Source organism: Schistosoma mansoni, chromosome 1, assembly GCF_000237925.1.
Source record: "Schistosoma mansoni strain Puerto Rico chromosome 1, complete genome".
Lineage (NCBI taxonomy): Eukaryota > Metazoa > Platyhelminthes > Trematoda > Strigeidida > Schistosomatidae > Schistosoma > Schistosoma mansoni.
The window spans coordinates 42,438,612-42,453,792 of NC_031495.1; the positions used below are offsets into that span (position 1 = coordinate 42,438,612).

A 15,181-nucleotide genomic window follows, 5' to 3' on the forward strand; every position below is an offset into this window, starting at 1 on the left:
TCTCGCGAGGCGGGGTTGTGGATGCGCACTGCTGAGGAGTCCCACAATAGGACGAAACGGCCGTTCAGTGCTTCCAGGTTTTCCTTGATGGTCTAGCTTCAATTGACTCATGTTCTCAACTATGGTAATAATTGACTAAATATTAATTATAACAACTTGTAAACTGTGACAACATAGCTTTAGAACTAAGTAACCTTGATATTCATATATACTAAGGATTATTTAAGTAAAATATCGTGTAGATAAATGAAACTTGTTATTTTTGTGTTTACTGAAAACTTTAGGTACTACTTAAATACAATTTACTGTAATTTGAATTACATATAAAGGTGTTTAGAAAAAAATGATTTCGCTTAGCTTATTCAAAATTGTTCACTTTGCATAACATTAAGCATAATATATGTATTTTTAACAGATTCCTGACAGAAGAATAACAGAAATGATGAGAAACTAAAAAAAGAACCTTTCTCGAACATGGATCATCAGTGTTAAACAATATGTTTTGATAATAACAGTACAGATTACATATCATATTATATACTTACATTATGCTTTGTTCAATAACATCACTTTTTCAAAACGGTTACTTAGTTCTATCCAATAAGTTATTTATTCAACATAACTTTTCATGAATATCTTATGAAAAACTGGATACTACACTAAAGAGTGTTTACACCGTGATAGACTATCTCGAAATCTAGATATATTGAGAAAGATGTTTAAATGTGTTACAATAGACGTAAGGATCAAATGACGGATATTTTTAGAAATTTAATAAAGTACCTAAGAATATTAATAAAATTGCTTTAAAACACAAAGAATGATTTTCTTATAAAAGATCAAAATGATTATCTTAGATTGAGACTGTACATTAGAAGACGCACAGTGAGTTTTGAGAAAATATAGAATCCAAGCTGTCTACAAAATAACTTGGTAATGTTTTATTTAGTAAACAAGATAGAGTCCTATTCATATAAGAGTGGAATTGTTCGCAGATGAAAGACTCCTCATGAATTTTGACTCGAGCTCAATACATTCAATTTAGTACAATTGAGACACAATAATCTGTCATACTCAGCAATCACTGAGTCGGTATTAAAAATATACAAATAAATCACAAAGGTTTAGCTAGCTGCAATAAAGGTTAATACTTAAAAAACTCCATAAACTTAATCTTTCCATCACCCTAAGAGCATATTAAAAATATACCCACTAATCGAATTTCAGTTAATTACTCACTTATGTAACTGTAAATAAACTATTTTTATGTTATTGCTTTTGTATCTAGATACAAATACTTGAATTTGAATGAATACTTTTATATTGGAGGTCTTCCTGAGTCAGTGCGTCAAATTAACTCATTTATATCGCCCGAAGTATGGTCAGCGCAATTAAGACAAGATTTTGTTGGATGTTTAGGTGAATTCATTGTAAATAAACGCTTATGGGATATTGATTTAGAAAGACGACCATGTTGGTCCAAACCATTTGTGGAATATGGATGTAGATTGTCTCCGTCAATAGATTTTTGTACAGACAAACCATGTAGAAATAAAGGTCAATGCATCTCTAGTTGGAATATTTTTGAATGTGATTGCAGTAATACTAATTTTAGTGGAAAAATATGTACAGAAAGTAAGTCCTTGGAGATTTCAACGATTCGTCTGTTTTTTTCTTGAAAAAAAGCAAACCAAAGTAAGACAGTGATGTGAAACTTTAAACTTAACATTCACCAGTTTAGTTCAAATATGTTGGATGTACTATAAATATCATCGTTGACGTTGGATAATGGCTATGTAATAACCTTAATTGATTTGGATTAGAATTGTAAACCAATGGAAGCCGCCTCAGCAATTTAAAAGTTGATCGCTGGTCGCAAGATTTGTAGGGCCTGAGTGTAATCTCTGATAGGTTATTGGATGCATACTGCTGTGGAGTCATATTATAGGCCGACATAGATGTTAAGTGCTTTCTGGTTTTCACTGTCGTATAATCAAAGTCAGTCAGGGATTTGGAAATTTAGACTTATTAATCTCTATGACACACATTAAAAATCTAACCTCTTAAAAACATTATTCCATACATAAACCTATGAAATTTCATAATCCTAAAAGTTTAGGTCTCGTCATAAGAACTTCTGAAACCTTGTTTATAAAATTTGTGTCGTATACATCTCTCTTGCCTAAGGATCCACCAAGCTTGCCTGGTTGAAAAGCCAAACAGTAAATCCGCATAATATTTGTAGGCAACTATGTGAGCGATTATCTACCAAAAACTATACCAATTTTGATATGTATTGTCTTTACAATATCAGGAATCAGGTACATTGAACAAATAGAAGGATGTGAAATACAATCAAAAGAAAATCAAATTACATTTGCTGTTGTGTTCAATACAGCGAAAGCATTCTGATCAGTTTTGAGCAATAATAAGTATCTTCGAGCCAATCTCAAATGATTTATGCTAAAAATATCAACAACTCATATGACTAGGTGATTAATACAAATAAAATAGTATCGAGAACAGCCGTGAAAATTTTTCAAAGTGCTATAATCGATAATATTCACATTTGCCAGTGTTTCAGCATTTCAGTTTGTTTCAGCGTGTATGTATTGAATATCAGTCAGTTGAGATGGTGATTGGAGGTAGTCGACAAGAAACCCTGTATTTGTCAACCGTCAGAAAAGTATACCATTAATCTTGAGATAAGTGATGCTTGCTGAGATTGGTTGCTAATACAAATATATACAATATAAAATAGCTTATTACAAGGGCTTATCACAATTAAATCATGTTTGATAAAATTATTCAAAGGAGAGCTATACACTTGTTATTAGTCTAACAGATATTGGTTATAAACCACTATCAACGTATTGTTTTAATGTTAATAAGGACGACCAGGGTCGAAATATGCTGGAGTCATATTTTTTTTAAACATACTTTACATTTTGTCTTTCACTATCTGTCATGAAAATAAATGATCATTGTAAGATAAATTATTGTGAATTAACACATCTTTCACTGTTGCTCAACATCGGCATAGTACGGTTAATTTCTGTTAAGAATAAGTATTTGTTCTACAAACTGTAACATACATAAACCATCAATTTACTTTGTCTAGTAAAAAAATCATATCATTTGAAAAGAATACAATGTTTAATTCATATTTCCTTAGATTAACAGAATATTCGCTTTGCTCTAATAGTGACTAACTGTTTGCTTGAGTAAGAAACTCATTATGATCATGATTGAATTAGTAAGATATAAGCCGATAACTTGGATAAATCCTACAAGTGGAAGAGAATATTTTAATACATGAAAAAACACGAATAAGGTAATTTTTTGATTACATAATTAGAAACCATCCATATCAACATAAAGCTTGTTAATTGATCAAAGTTTAATCATCAGTTGGCAATAAATTATTCTAATAAAACAGAATCTCCTTTTTTAATCAAAAAAAGTTACCTAGTGATAATATAAGAACAAAATTTCAATTATTAATCAAAAAGGCAATTTATGAAGATAGTCGAATTTATTGCTTAAGATATAAAAAAGTATTTTGTTTTAAAGAAAAAATGAATAGGTAGTAAAATAAAAATTTGAAAAAAATCGGTATTGTTTTATTACATAAACCGTACAGATACACACACACACATAGAAACTCAGATATAATTTCATATAACTTATTATCGTTGTATATTCACTTTATGATATTAGTTTGAAATTGGTAAAATTATTTGTTGACCAGTGTTATATAAATACACTTTTTCGGAATACTTTAGATCCCATTATTGTCAGCTTTGATGGATTTCAATGGTTGTGGATCAAATTCAGTCCACTACCTATTCAATCATCTGTTGAAGAGTTAACCTTAAGATTTAGAACTAAATATGAAGATGGATTTCTGTTAACCACAAGAAGTTCTATTTTGTCAGCACCAGATTGTTTAGAATTGAAAATTATATCTGGTTATTTATCGTTAATATATAATTTAGGTGCAGTAGACAACGTAAGTCTGAATTTATTTATCCAATTTGGATTGTTATTCTCATTCAGTAATAAATTTACAACTGAAGCCATGTTATGCTTATTTTTGATTTAACATTAAGTTCAAATTATTTTTTAATTGGATAACGTTTTCTAGTTCATAGGATATGGTCGGCAATATCATCCTAATAACCCTAACATAATATTTGATTTGTTTTATTTTGTATTGACATGTTCACATTCTAGTGATTACACCTCGAACTTACAACTTAAATAATCACATATTTTTAAAAGTATTTTAGTCATAATTAAAGTAAATTAGACTACTATACATTAAATAATGTTAACTGGCTATAGTAATACAACATTTTTGAATTTACAGTCACAGAGCTTGAAGATGAAGTTGTTATAAACAGTCCTCGACTCAAACAATACCCATTTCTAAAGAGTAGTTTTTCCCAATCTTATTGAATTCTAAATGAAAGATTGTGCACATATTTGTATTATAATAGTACGTTTTCTATATCTATCACATAAATTTATTTTTAGTACAGAACTGGGAAACCCACCCCACAATTTGATTTAACAAGTAAGGAAAGTGACTGTGAACAGTTTCTTACTAAAAATGAGTTAGTTATTAACCACTTCGAATGCTCTGTCCTTATAAAATATCCTTATCAGGGTACACAACAACTAAATATTAACTCCGAACAACGAGTATAAAGTTTCATAGGTTGATTGCAAAAGAAAAGTACAAAACTTTCTCTATACCTAGTAGAAATATGTAAAAAATACGCATAAAAAATATTAACTAACTTTGGGGGAAATTTAGTCTTCATTAAAACCATTTGTTGATTTGCCTAGATTACTACAAAATATCTTGGTAACATTAATTACAAAGAGTGCACATTGTATTATCTCCAGATTCACACACTAAACCGATCAGCAATGACGCAGTGTTGAATTGTATTTTGAATAAGCTTCGAAAGCCAAATCCTTTAGTTTACTCAAAGTTCAGGGTTAGGAATGAAGTTCCATAAGCTAGATATTACTGAAAATGATAAACGAAGTAGCTGTATTCATAAGTAAAACTTATACATATATATATATATATATCGGTTTTTGAAACTTTTGAAGCTCATAAATAGTTGTTCTGATCATGACTACTAACTCTTCAAAGACAGGTTCCAATTAATTACCAAATATAAAGGCTACAAATGTAGCACTTTAGACTTGTGTTAAACTGTCAAATATCAATAAATAATTAATTGAGCCTGGATGTTACTTGACAAAAATGCAATCAATTCCTTTGTATTTTTGGATGCTGCTTTATTCTAACTTATTTATTTACAAGCTGTTATTTCCACAATGCACTACAGTTTCCATTATTTTATAACTTTCAATGAATGTTTTGTCATAAGCTTGCCTATATAAGAATATCCATTTTGTACAACCGTATACTCTTTACCATACACTCATAATATACACATAACTTAAATTTCTGACAAATCGTTGAAAAACGTTAACATTTCGCTTATGAATTTAGACTGATATCATGAATGCATCAATGTTGGACTACCATTGAAAACCTGGAAGTAATGGACGGCCATTTCGTCCTAGTACGGGACTACTCATCAGTGAGCATCCACGATCCCACACGCGAAACTCGAACCCAGAACCTCACACAGAATCAGTTACTCGCTGAAGAGAACGGTGGACGGTCACACAATGTCGCGCATTGGTTAAAGTTATACATTGACACCGTTGAATGTTGGTTGGCTCATTGGTCAAGTGATCAAGTGTTCGCGCACAAGACCTAAGGTACTGGATTAGAGTCCTGCGTGTGGAATCATGGAGGCTAATTGTTAAACTCAAGAAACTCCACAACCCTATACTGATAAATATCATTTTTTAAAACTGTGGATTGAAATTTAACCTACGAATATACATATTTAATAAGTGATGCCTTGGTAGTGAAATTTTTCATATCATCTTTTATTTTTCCTCCTGACGCAATAAGACTTTTCGTTGTTTCTAGCTACTCATGGGATTTGTATGCGTTTGTAAATACCTAATTAAATGCCAAGTTTTTTTCTACGAGCTGAATATAAGCAAGATATAAATCATTATCTCAACCTTGTTTAAAAACATGATAGTTAGAAACATCTTTTTGTATATTATATCGTTTTAGTGATATCTTTAGGACGAACGAAATGACTCCTTTTCCAAGTAACATATTTTACTTTATAATTAAAATCAGTTAGATAAACGATGTACACTTTCTGTAAATAAACTAGTTACGCTTCAATTTTCATTAATATGTTTACTTAACAGTACTTCAATACACGATATACAGAGAAATACATCAGTGTAAATATTTTTTAGGCTTATTATTGTTAGCAAATGGAACTATAACATTCCATACTACCTTTAAAATGTGTTCAAAAAGCAACTTGTGAAAAATTGGATTCTATTAAGTAAATATTTTTTTATTTTCATTGCAAATAACTCACAATTCATAACGTTTACTATTTACACAAATGGCATTTTCATTCATTTAAGGTTTACTTTACTCATACTGTAGTGAACAAGAACACGAGTGAAGACAATTGACGACATTATAGAATATCTCATTAAAATATGAGAACCATATAGTATACAGTTAATTTGCAAAATAACAATCAGTTGTCTCAATCTTGACTGTTCCTTCTGCAAATATCTGTCCATAGTCTCCGATTATAATTGTTCATGCATTTTCGTACCGATTGCGTTCCGTTCTCGTTCTCTCCTTCTCGATCTTCTACTGAAATACATTCAATGCCCGGCCATCACCATATACTACTTATGTGGATATCAGTAACCCACACCACAATACAACTTAAGCAAAACATCTATTTTAGGTTATTAAAAAAATTTTGAAGTTAAAGAGCTCGGGAACTCGTAAAAATGATAATTTGGCAATGCAATAGGTACAATACAATAAGTTTATGTAAGAACGATTATCAGGATTTTTCATCATTGGCAAGATATTGCATTTAATCCCATTAAAATATTTTAGTTAAACCGAATAAATAAGACTTGAAGTTGTAGAGATTAAGAAGTATGTTAAAACAAATTATGACATTGAAAGGGATCAATAAGATTGGTCAATGTGGGATCTTCTCACATTCATAGTATTATCTATTTGCGTAAAAATAATTCTACTCGGTTATGTTATTTCATCTTTATTAAGTTTGTGTCTCTTTTGCTTTTGCTATTTACATTAATTACTATCTCACGTAAAGTATTTCACTTTGATCTTGTCTCGCAAATGATATTGACAACAAATCTAATTAAGTAAACTGATTCATTTAAGTTCGTATAAGGTCACATTGACTGTTGATCGTAAAACAAGCCTACATATATTTGATCAGCAATGTTATGGTAAATGATGTTCCGTTTCACATTGATGTTGAGGTTTTATTTTTTTTTAATTTCAGGTTTATCATAACCCGGTATATATAGCTGATGATCAGTGGCACACTGTAAAAATTTATAGAAGACAAAATGTTCTCAACTTCTCGGTTGATAATCTGTTTCAAACTTTTGGTAGGTATTAAGTATATATGTTTATATACAATTATTTTTATAAATAAAACAAATGTAAAATAAACTTATAATTATTCAGCCTATTGTGCGGTTAAGTATATTTTTCTTTTCTTGTTTAAAGCTTAAGTTGTTCGAAAAGGATGAAAAAAATCTAACATTCTCATTTCATCATTAAATATACCTCAGTTCTTGTAAATAAATATGGGACATTTTAAACCCTGTTACTGTCTTCAAATACTATTTCGCATTTCAGATTGAAATAAGTATTGATTCGACCCCCCGTCGATCCGGTTACTTTGAATCTGTAGATGACTATAAAAGAAGAGTCATTTGGAGCGACGTGTCCACAGCTAAATAAATGCATCTTCTGCAGACCCTCATCAGAAATGGTTATCCACCTAGGTTCATCGATAGCAACTTAACACCTAGACTTCATCATGAAAAAACTTCGACAGTACAGAAGAAAATTTTGTTTATGAATATGGAATTTAGAGGAGACACAGCTGCTGAAATCCTAAATAAAGAGATTTCAAAATCGTTGAATAAAACATCCTACGCAGCTAGGCTTCGAATTGTTTTCTCTAGCCGACCTACCATTCTGGGATGTGTTAAGTATAAACTTCCGCTTTGGGCCACATCAATGTGTATTTATAAATTTACTTGCTCATGTGGGGAACGTTAAGTAGGCCGCACAGAGCGTTCACTTTCCAAACGCATCTCGGAACATTATCCGACTTAGCTCTTAAAAGGAGAATGTAATGAAAGAAGTACGCTTGTCAATCTTAGAAATCCACCAAAATACATTTTATATACAAGTTATAAACCAGTTTACAACACTAAATGTAGAAAAAGGATTCATCTCATTAAAGAGTTTATTAGTCATTTGATAAATTCCCGTACACTTAATACAGGGAAGACTGAATTTATGAAACGAGTCTTCACTTAAAAACATTTGAGAACCACTACTGACCTAAATAAACTAAATATCTTCATATCATTTTCTTCAGTTTAGTTGTTTCAACAGAAATCACTTTGACAGTTTTTAGTGTAGAATTCAAGGAATTTGTATTATCAGACATTCAACCAACAAGATATCATTTTACACGATAAATAAATAAACTGTATAATATAAAATTTTCCAAAAGCTTCACTTGATATGAACTAAATATTCCATCTTGTAGACATTCCTAAAGATGGTCGTTATCTGTCACATCGTCATTTAATCCTTGGCAATTCTGAAGATTCTCTAACAAACCAGCTGATAGACACACCAACACAATTTCGTCACAACATCAAACAGATAAACAATTTAAATGTTCATGTTTTTATTGGTTACATAATGGTTTTTCTATTTAATGGAGTTGATTTTTTACGAACTGCTCAAAATTTAAAACATGATCCTAGTTTATACATTTGGAAAGATAAACTAGATATTACAGCTACTCAAAGTAATTATGAACCAAATCATGAGCTACCATTAACATTTAACAATAAAGATTCTACCATTGAAATTCAACTTGAACATTCTACAAGTGAATTTGTCCTCGGAATGTGGATTAAGTGGAAGGTGAGTTGTGAATGCTTATACATTACCTAAAAGTTCTTTTTTTATTATTAAAATTTTCATAAAAAAAGTATGCACCACGCATTTACATTCTTCGTATTCATGTTTCTCCTACATTATTCCATGATTTATATAGAAAAGTTATTATTCGTTGTGAGTTCACATAAACAAGAACAAAAGGTGTTAACTTAATTAATTTATTGCATTGAACTATATAAACGTTTAGGAAAACTTCTGATTTGTTTAACACATATTCTATATGTTTTAATGTTGTTACAAATGCGATGATTCAGACGAGCGGAATAGAAAATGTCAGATATACAGTATGAATATAATATAGAATACAGAAAAGGAAATATTAAAATTCCCCACGCAGGAATAGTAATTTATTGTATAATTACTACAGTAATTCTTAGCTTTCGTTTTTCCTACTAATAACCTCTTCATTACTATCATTGAATTTATATAATAAATAAACAATTTAATTACTATTAAGGTTAAAATCATGATGTTCAAAAATCAATTAAATTATTGAGATTTGATGATAAGCAAATACGAACACATTATAGTTAACGTTTGTAGATTAGAGGTTCAATTCGATAAGCTAATTAAGTATTTCTTATAAATACTTTAAATCATCAAACAAATTAGTTACCGTAAATTACGTAATCAGATTACATTCAACTAACTGATGTAGCGTGTTCAACGTAATATTAATTGATTATTACTGGAAAAAGTGAACAAATTAAGGACTACTTAACTAAGATATACCATTAAACTGTTAGCACAGTAACAATAATAATGATTTGAATAATTCATTCCATAACAGTATAAACCTTATTGTAAAGTATTATAAGCAGAGATAGTGGCTAGCAGTGGAATCCAGGGCATGCGCTTCGTCCTGTTCGGGACTTGTCAGATGGATGTACCTGCATCTCAGAGTTGATGTTAAATGTGGGACTTGAACCGAGTACCGTTCGCTTCGAACGCCATCGCATTATCCGCTGAGTCTTGATGGTCACTTGCTTGTGTAATGGGATGAAGTTTAAATTCACTTGGTATTGTTTATTTGAATCTTCCCATTGATGTTTAGGACTGCAATTGATCAGTCTCTAATTGGAATATATGCATACTGTGCGTACTGCTTCGATATAGTCTTAATTCACAAGCATTATAAGCAAAGATGAATAGTGGCTAGCAGTGGAATCCAGAACACGCGTTTCGTCCCATTTGGGACCCGTCAGCCGGATGTGAATTAAGGCTACATCGAGGCAATAAAAACAGTATGCACATATGCTTATAAGAGACTGATCAATTGCAGTCCTAAACATCAATGGGAAGATTCAAACAAACAATACCAAGTGAACTTATTGTAAAGATTTAATCGATTTATATTTCTATATTTTAAATATTATCTATAATCAGTATTTCATTAAAACAAGTTTACTGTCTTGGAAAAAAAGGAAGATTGAAATAAGCAAATTATTTCATGCTAGATTATTTCTGTAGAATTGATCTTTATAGATATCTTCTAATTTGATGGTTCAGTAAACATTCAAATAATTAACCTGAATTGTATTAAAGAGAAAAAAGAAACGCAGTTAGCAAAAAATAACCTAAATGAGTTTTATTTTAAACAAAAACTGATTTTAATTACTTTTAATTATGTAATTATTTCATTTTAATTCATCTGAGCTGTTGTTTATTAAATAAAATAACTACAGAACTACGTCATGGGGAGTTACTTGAATTATCATTGAAAGAATAATATATTGCCTAAATGTCTACCAAGATGTAAGATGAAAAGTTTTTTACTGAAATAACGACTAGTATCTAAATGAATTTAATCCCGTAAAAAATTGTTTTGTGTAAGAATTCATTGTAAATACCCTGACGTTGTGAACTTAACGAATCCTGTTCACTCTTGTTATGTCCTAGAATTCAGGGGATAAAATAACTTATTTGTTTTACCTTTTACTAGCTAAATAGTGCTATTTGTTACTTTTGCAATATGTTACGAAGCTCTAAATTGTTACAAAAATTTCTAAATAAAAACCGAATTAATGGTCTATTATTTAAACAAGTTGTTCAAATTTACAGTATGAAAGAATAACTAATCCGTTCATGATGTAGTGTTGTAAACGTCTTGAATCACCGGTGACATATACTTCACTATGGTCGTAGTTGAAATCCATCCAGTACACTATCTCAGTAGAACTTCGGGAATAGCGGAGAAGATTTGTAGCTCAGGTGGATGATTTTGGTGGGCTTTTGTTCACTGAGCTGGATGGTTTGGTCGTGTAGCTTTCATCGTTATTCCGAACGACGTCATCAGCAAAAACTTCAGATAGAATTGAAGTGTTCGAATTTCTGTACATATAGCTCACAGATTGTCCTGTAGACCTCGATGTTGATTGACTATTGTTGACCTTTAACCTGTCATTGTTTATTTCTTTATTTTGATTGTATCACCCATCGGTTTGATTCTTAGTCTTATATTTATCCACAATTATAAGTCTAAAAGGATGATAAACCAGTTGATTAATATTCCTTTGTTTATACTGGTTTGTTCACTGAGTTATTTTGAGAGTAAAACTATATAAGAATTTGAATGATCTTCACTATCAATAAAATAAGACACGAAATTAGGTTATATCGCGACTGAGTATTACCAAATTATTATTTCTTAGATTTGTAGTGAAAAATGTTTTCCTATTGATATTTATGCAACGCTTTATTTTCATCTTATTAATAATAGAAATATGGTGCAGTTCTCTTTCTTCAAGATGGTTTCCGTCAGAATTTCATTCTAGAATCAATTGATGGTAGACTGCAATTGATACACGTGAATAATGATCAAACTCAGAAATATTCTATTGGTGGAAATCAAAGAGTGGTTGTGAGAGAATGGTATCATATCGAAGTAAGTAACTCATGAAGAATAAATAAAATTCTCGGATAGATATTTAATCTTACTGTCATTGAGGCAATAAGATTCCTTACCTAATAATAAAAATCTTTTGTGTTATATACCAATGAGTAGAAAAATTGTATCTCTGAGATTGCATTTCTGAAATATATTTATCATTAACTTTCTACCCAATGTTTAATTTATTTGAAACTATCAAGTCCAGCCTTGGTATCGATATCCATAGATTCCTTTTCTGTGATTGAGCAGTTCAAAAAGTTCCATTACTAGTCATTAATATCAGAAGGGGTTTTTGTGGATACTATAGTAATTTTAATAGTTGAGATCATGAGTCAAGCATTGGAAGGCCATTTCATCCTATGGTGGGACTCCTCAGCAGTACGCATCCTTGATCGCGCCTTGCGAGATTTGAATCCAGGACCTATCAGTCTCACGCGTGAGCGCTTAACCTCTAGACCACTGAGCTGGCATCCATCGGTGTTAATCCCTAACTTTAACTGGTCCACAAAATTGAGCGACACATCCACCATTGTCTTCAGTGAGTCACTATCTCACAACAGACCTGATTGAACTCCACTTGTCACTAGAACTTCAGGAAATACCTCTTGAAGCCAGTCACTAGTGAGCATATGCTGATGATTATCAGGAGGTTTTTTTGGATATTATAGTAGTTTCAATACTTGAGATCATAAGTCAATTGAAGTTAGACCATCATTAGTTAGCAAACTACAAACTTCAGTGTGAGAGTATCGTAAGACTTCACGAAACATGTGCTGTTCACAGTCAAACAAATGAATCGGTAGTCGATTTCATTACATCAAACCACTTATTATTATTACTGAGTATAATCATGTTAGTCAAAAGTCTACACATTTTTATTTAGGCTAAGGGTATTGGTGATTTTGAGACTTTTTCTCCTCCGAAACAATCTCAGTAAGTGATTACATAATATCTAATGAAAAATCATAATTCGATTTCTCGTCATGTTAGACGAACGTATTTTACATTCAAGTGTTGCAGATGTTAAATTTAAAATCATCCAATAGACTGTTATTTTACTGATTGAAAGTGAAAACTGATTAGGGAATAAATTAAATCACTTTGGTTATTAAAACCCTAAAATTAGCGGAATCGGTATAGTGGAAATAAACAACAAGTGACCAAGATAGGCTGAAATATCAGGAATAAATCAAAACTTCTTGTACTTTAGTAACAATAATATAAACGTGGCTCTAAAAACTTCATTAAAAAATACTAAACAAACACTGAAAATCTGTCGTTTCTTACTTGAGTCACATCACTTCTATAATTATCTGCTCACTTTCAACTTAACGACTGTGCATGATGACTACGTAAATGGGTTGATATAATAATGAGAATGTCTGAAATACAAAACGACTGTTTCTGAAATTCTGAATGTTTCTACAGAAATAATTTTCCAACCACAAATGTACTTGTGAAACAACTATGCCTAGATAACGTACTAAATTCGGCCTCGATTGTTCATTATATAGAGAGAAGTTCACTTTAACACCACTAGTAGTCTCGTTTGAAATCTGTCCAACTTGAAGATGTTTTTCTTAGATGAACTACAGAATTAGATAAAAATCGAGATAAACAAAAATTGTGGAACTGTTTAGTTCTTACTCTCAGTTCATTAGGAGTGCTAATAAGCAGGTCTGGAGAAAGAGAATCCCAGACTTCAATATCAACCAGTAATCTCGACATTTTTCGATTATTGGGTCAGAGTTCGGTAATCCGTATTTCAAATTTTGTGAATTAAATTGTGGATTAAATACAGTGCCATCTTAGACAATGTTGTCAGATTATTGCTCACTGAAAATTGTCTCTATGGCTATCTTGCTTAAAGATCACATGTAAAATAACCGTTCATTCTTCAAGTTCACTGTAATGTCATAAAATCCTTTGATTATCTAAAAAGTGTTCAAAATATTTCCCAGATCAAAGGCATTTATTACACACTTATTTATCAGAAATAATATATATATTTTAACTTATCTTTAAACTTCAATTTTAAGAAGAACTAATATGGTTGTTTAACTCGTACATTCAGGTCATCAAACAAGAATTAACTAAATTAATGCTTATCCGGGTCAATAATCAATCGACATTTGTCAAGATGAATATTTCAAATTATTTTGCTTTGAAAACAATAAACATTGGAAGTTTATCTACAAGGTATGAATGAAATGTGGATTATAGTATATGAATGTGTGAATGTTAGTCATTGTTCTTATTTGAACGTCTAAAAAATACTTCTTACAATTGGATATCTTATCAGTATGGGGTTAAGGAAATTCTTAAGCTTTTAATTCAGATCATGAATCGATTGATGTTAGACAACCATTGAGTACACGGATCACTGAACGGTCATGAGACTACTCACCAGTGAGCGTCCACGATCCCATACGCGACACTCGAAACTATAACCTCACACAGAAGCAGTTATTCACTGAAGACAATGGTGGACGGTCGCACAATATCGTGGATTGGTTGAAGTTAGACATTGACACTGTTGGATACCAGTTGGCTCATTGATCTAGAAGTTAAATGTTCGCGCCCTAAACTGAAGATCCCGGGTTCCAATCACACTGAGGAGTCCCATACTAGGACGAAACGGCTGTCCAGTGTTTCTACGTTTTCAATAATGGTGTAACATCAATTGATTCATGATCTCAATCAAAAATTAGATATCTTATTTGGAAACAAGTTAGTTTCAATATTCTAAAAATAAGTAACAGTAAAATGTAAAGAAGCCTTTTTAAATAGAGGTATGCAAATTTTAGAAAGCATTTTTAAGAAATGGTAAACATGGTTAGAATTTCTTTCTCATGGATGTATAAAACAGCTACAAAATTCAAGACGCCCATCTAGATGTTTTTCTCAAAGAAAGATCTGTTAAAGAGTTATTAAACACTGAGTAGTTAATGTTAAGAAAGTAAATTAATGACTAAGTATGCATATAAAAGTTTTCTACAGTTACATTTGCGTATAGGTTCCATTTGAGCTAAATATTTCCTCAACAAATGGTTGGAAAACGTAGGGTATTACTAATTTCTTATTTAAATTCAATTTAGATAAAGTGAATT

The 15,181-nt window shown here is 31.0% G+C and overlaps 1 protein-coding gene across 1 annotated transcript in view; it reads left to right on the forward strand.

The window, feature by feature from the left end:
- Smp_180760 (chondroitin sulfate proteoglycan-related) overlaps positions 1–15,181 on the forward strand; it is a gene marked incomplete at both ends in the record, with an annotated part of 53,017 nt that overhangs the window by 15,158 nt on the left and 22,678 nt on the right. Inside the window, 6 exons of the mRNA XM_018794479.1 lie at positions 1,289–1,635; positions 3,786–4,012; positions 7,470–7,578; positions 8,760–9,145; positions 11,901–12,065; positions 12,955–13,004. Of these exons, the coding sequence (XP_018648888.1) occupies positions 1,289–1,635; positions 3,786–4,012; positions 7,470–7,578; positions 8,760–9,145; positions 11,901–12,065; positions 12,955–13,004 (1,284 nt within the window). The remainder of the gene's footprint in view (positions 1–1,288; positions 1,636–3,785; positions 4,013–7,469; positions 7,579–8,759; positions 9,146–11,900; positions 12,066–12,954; positions 13,005–15,181) is intronic.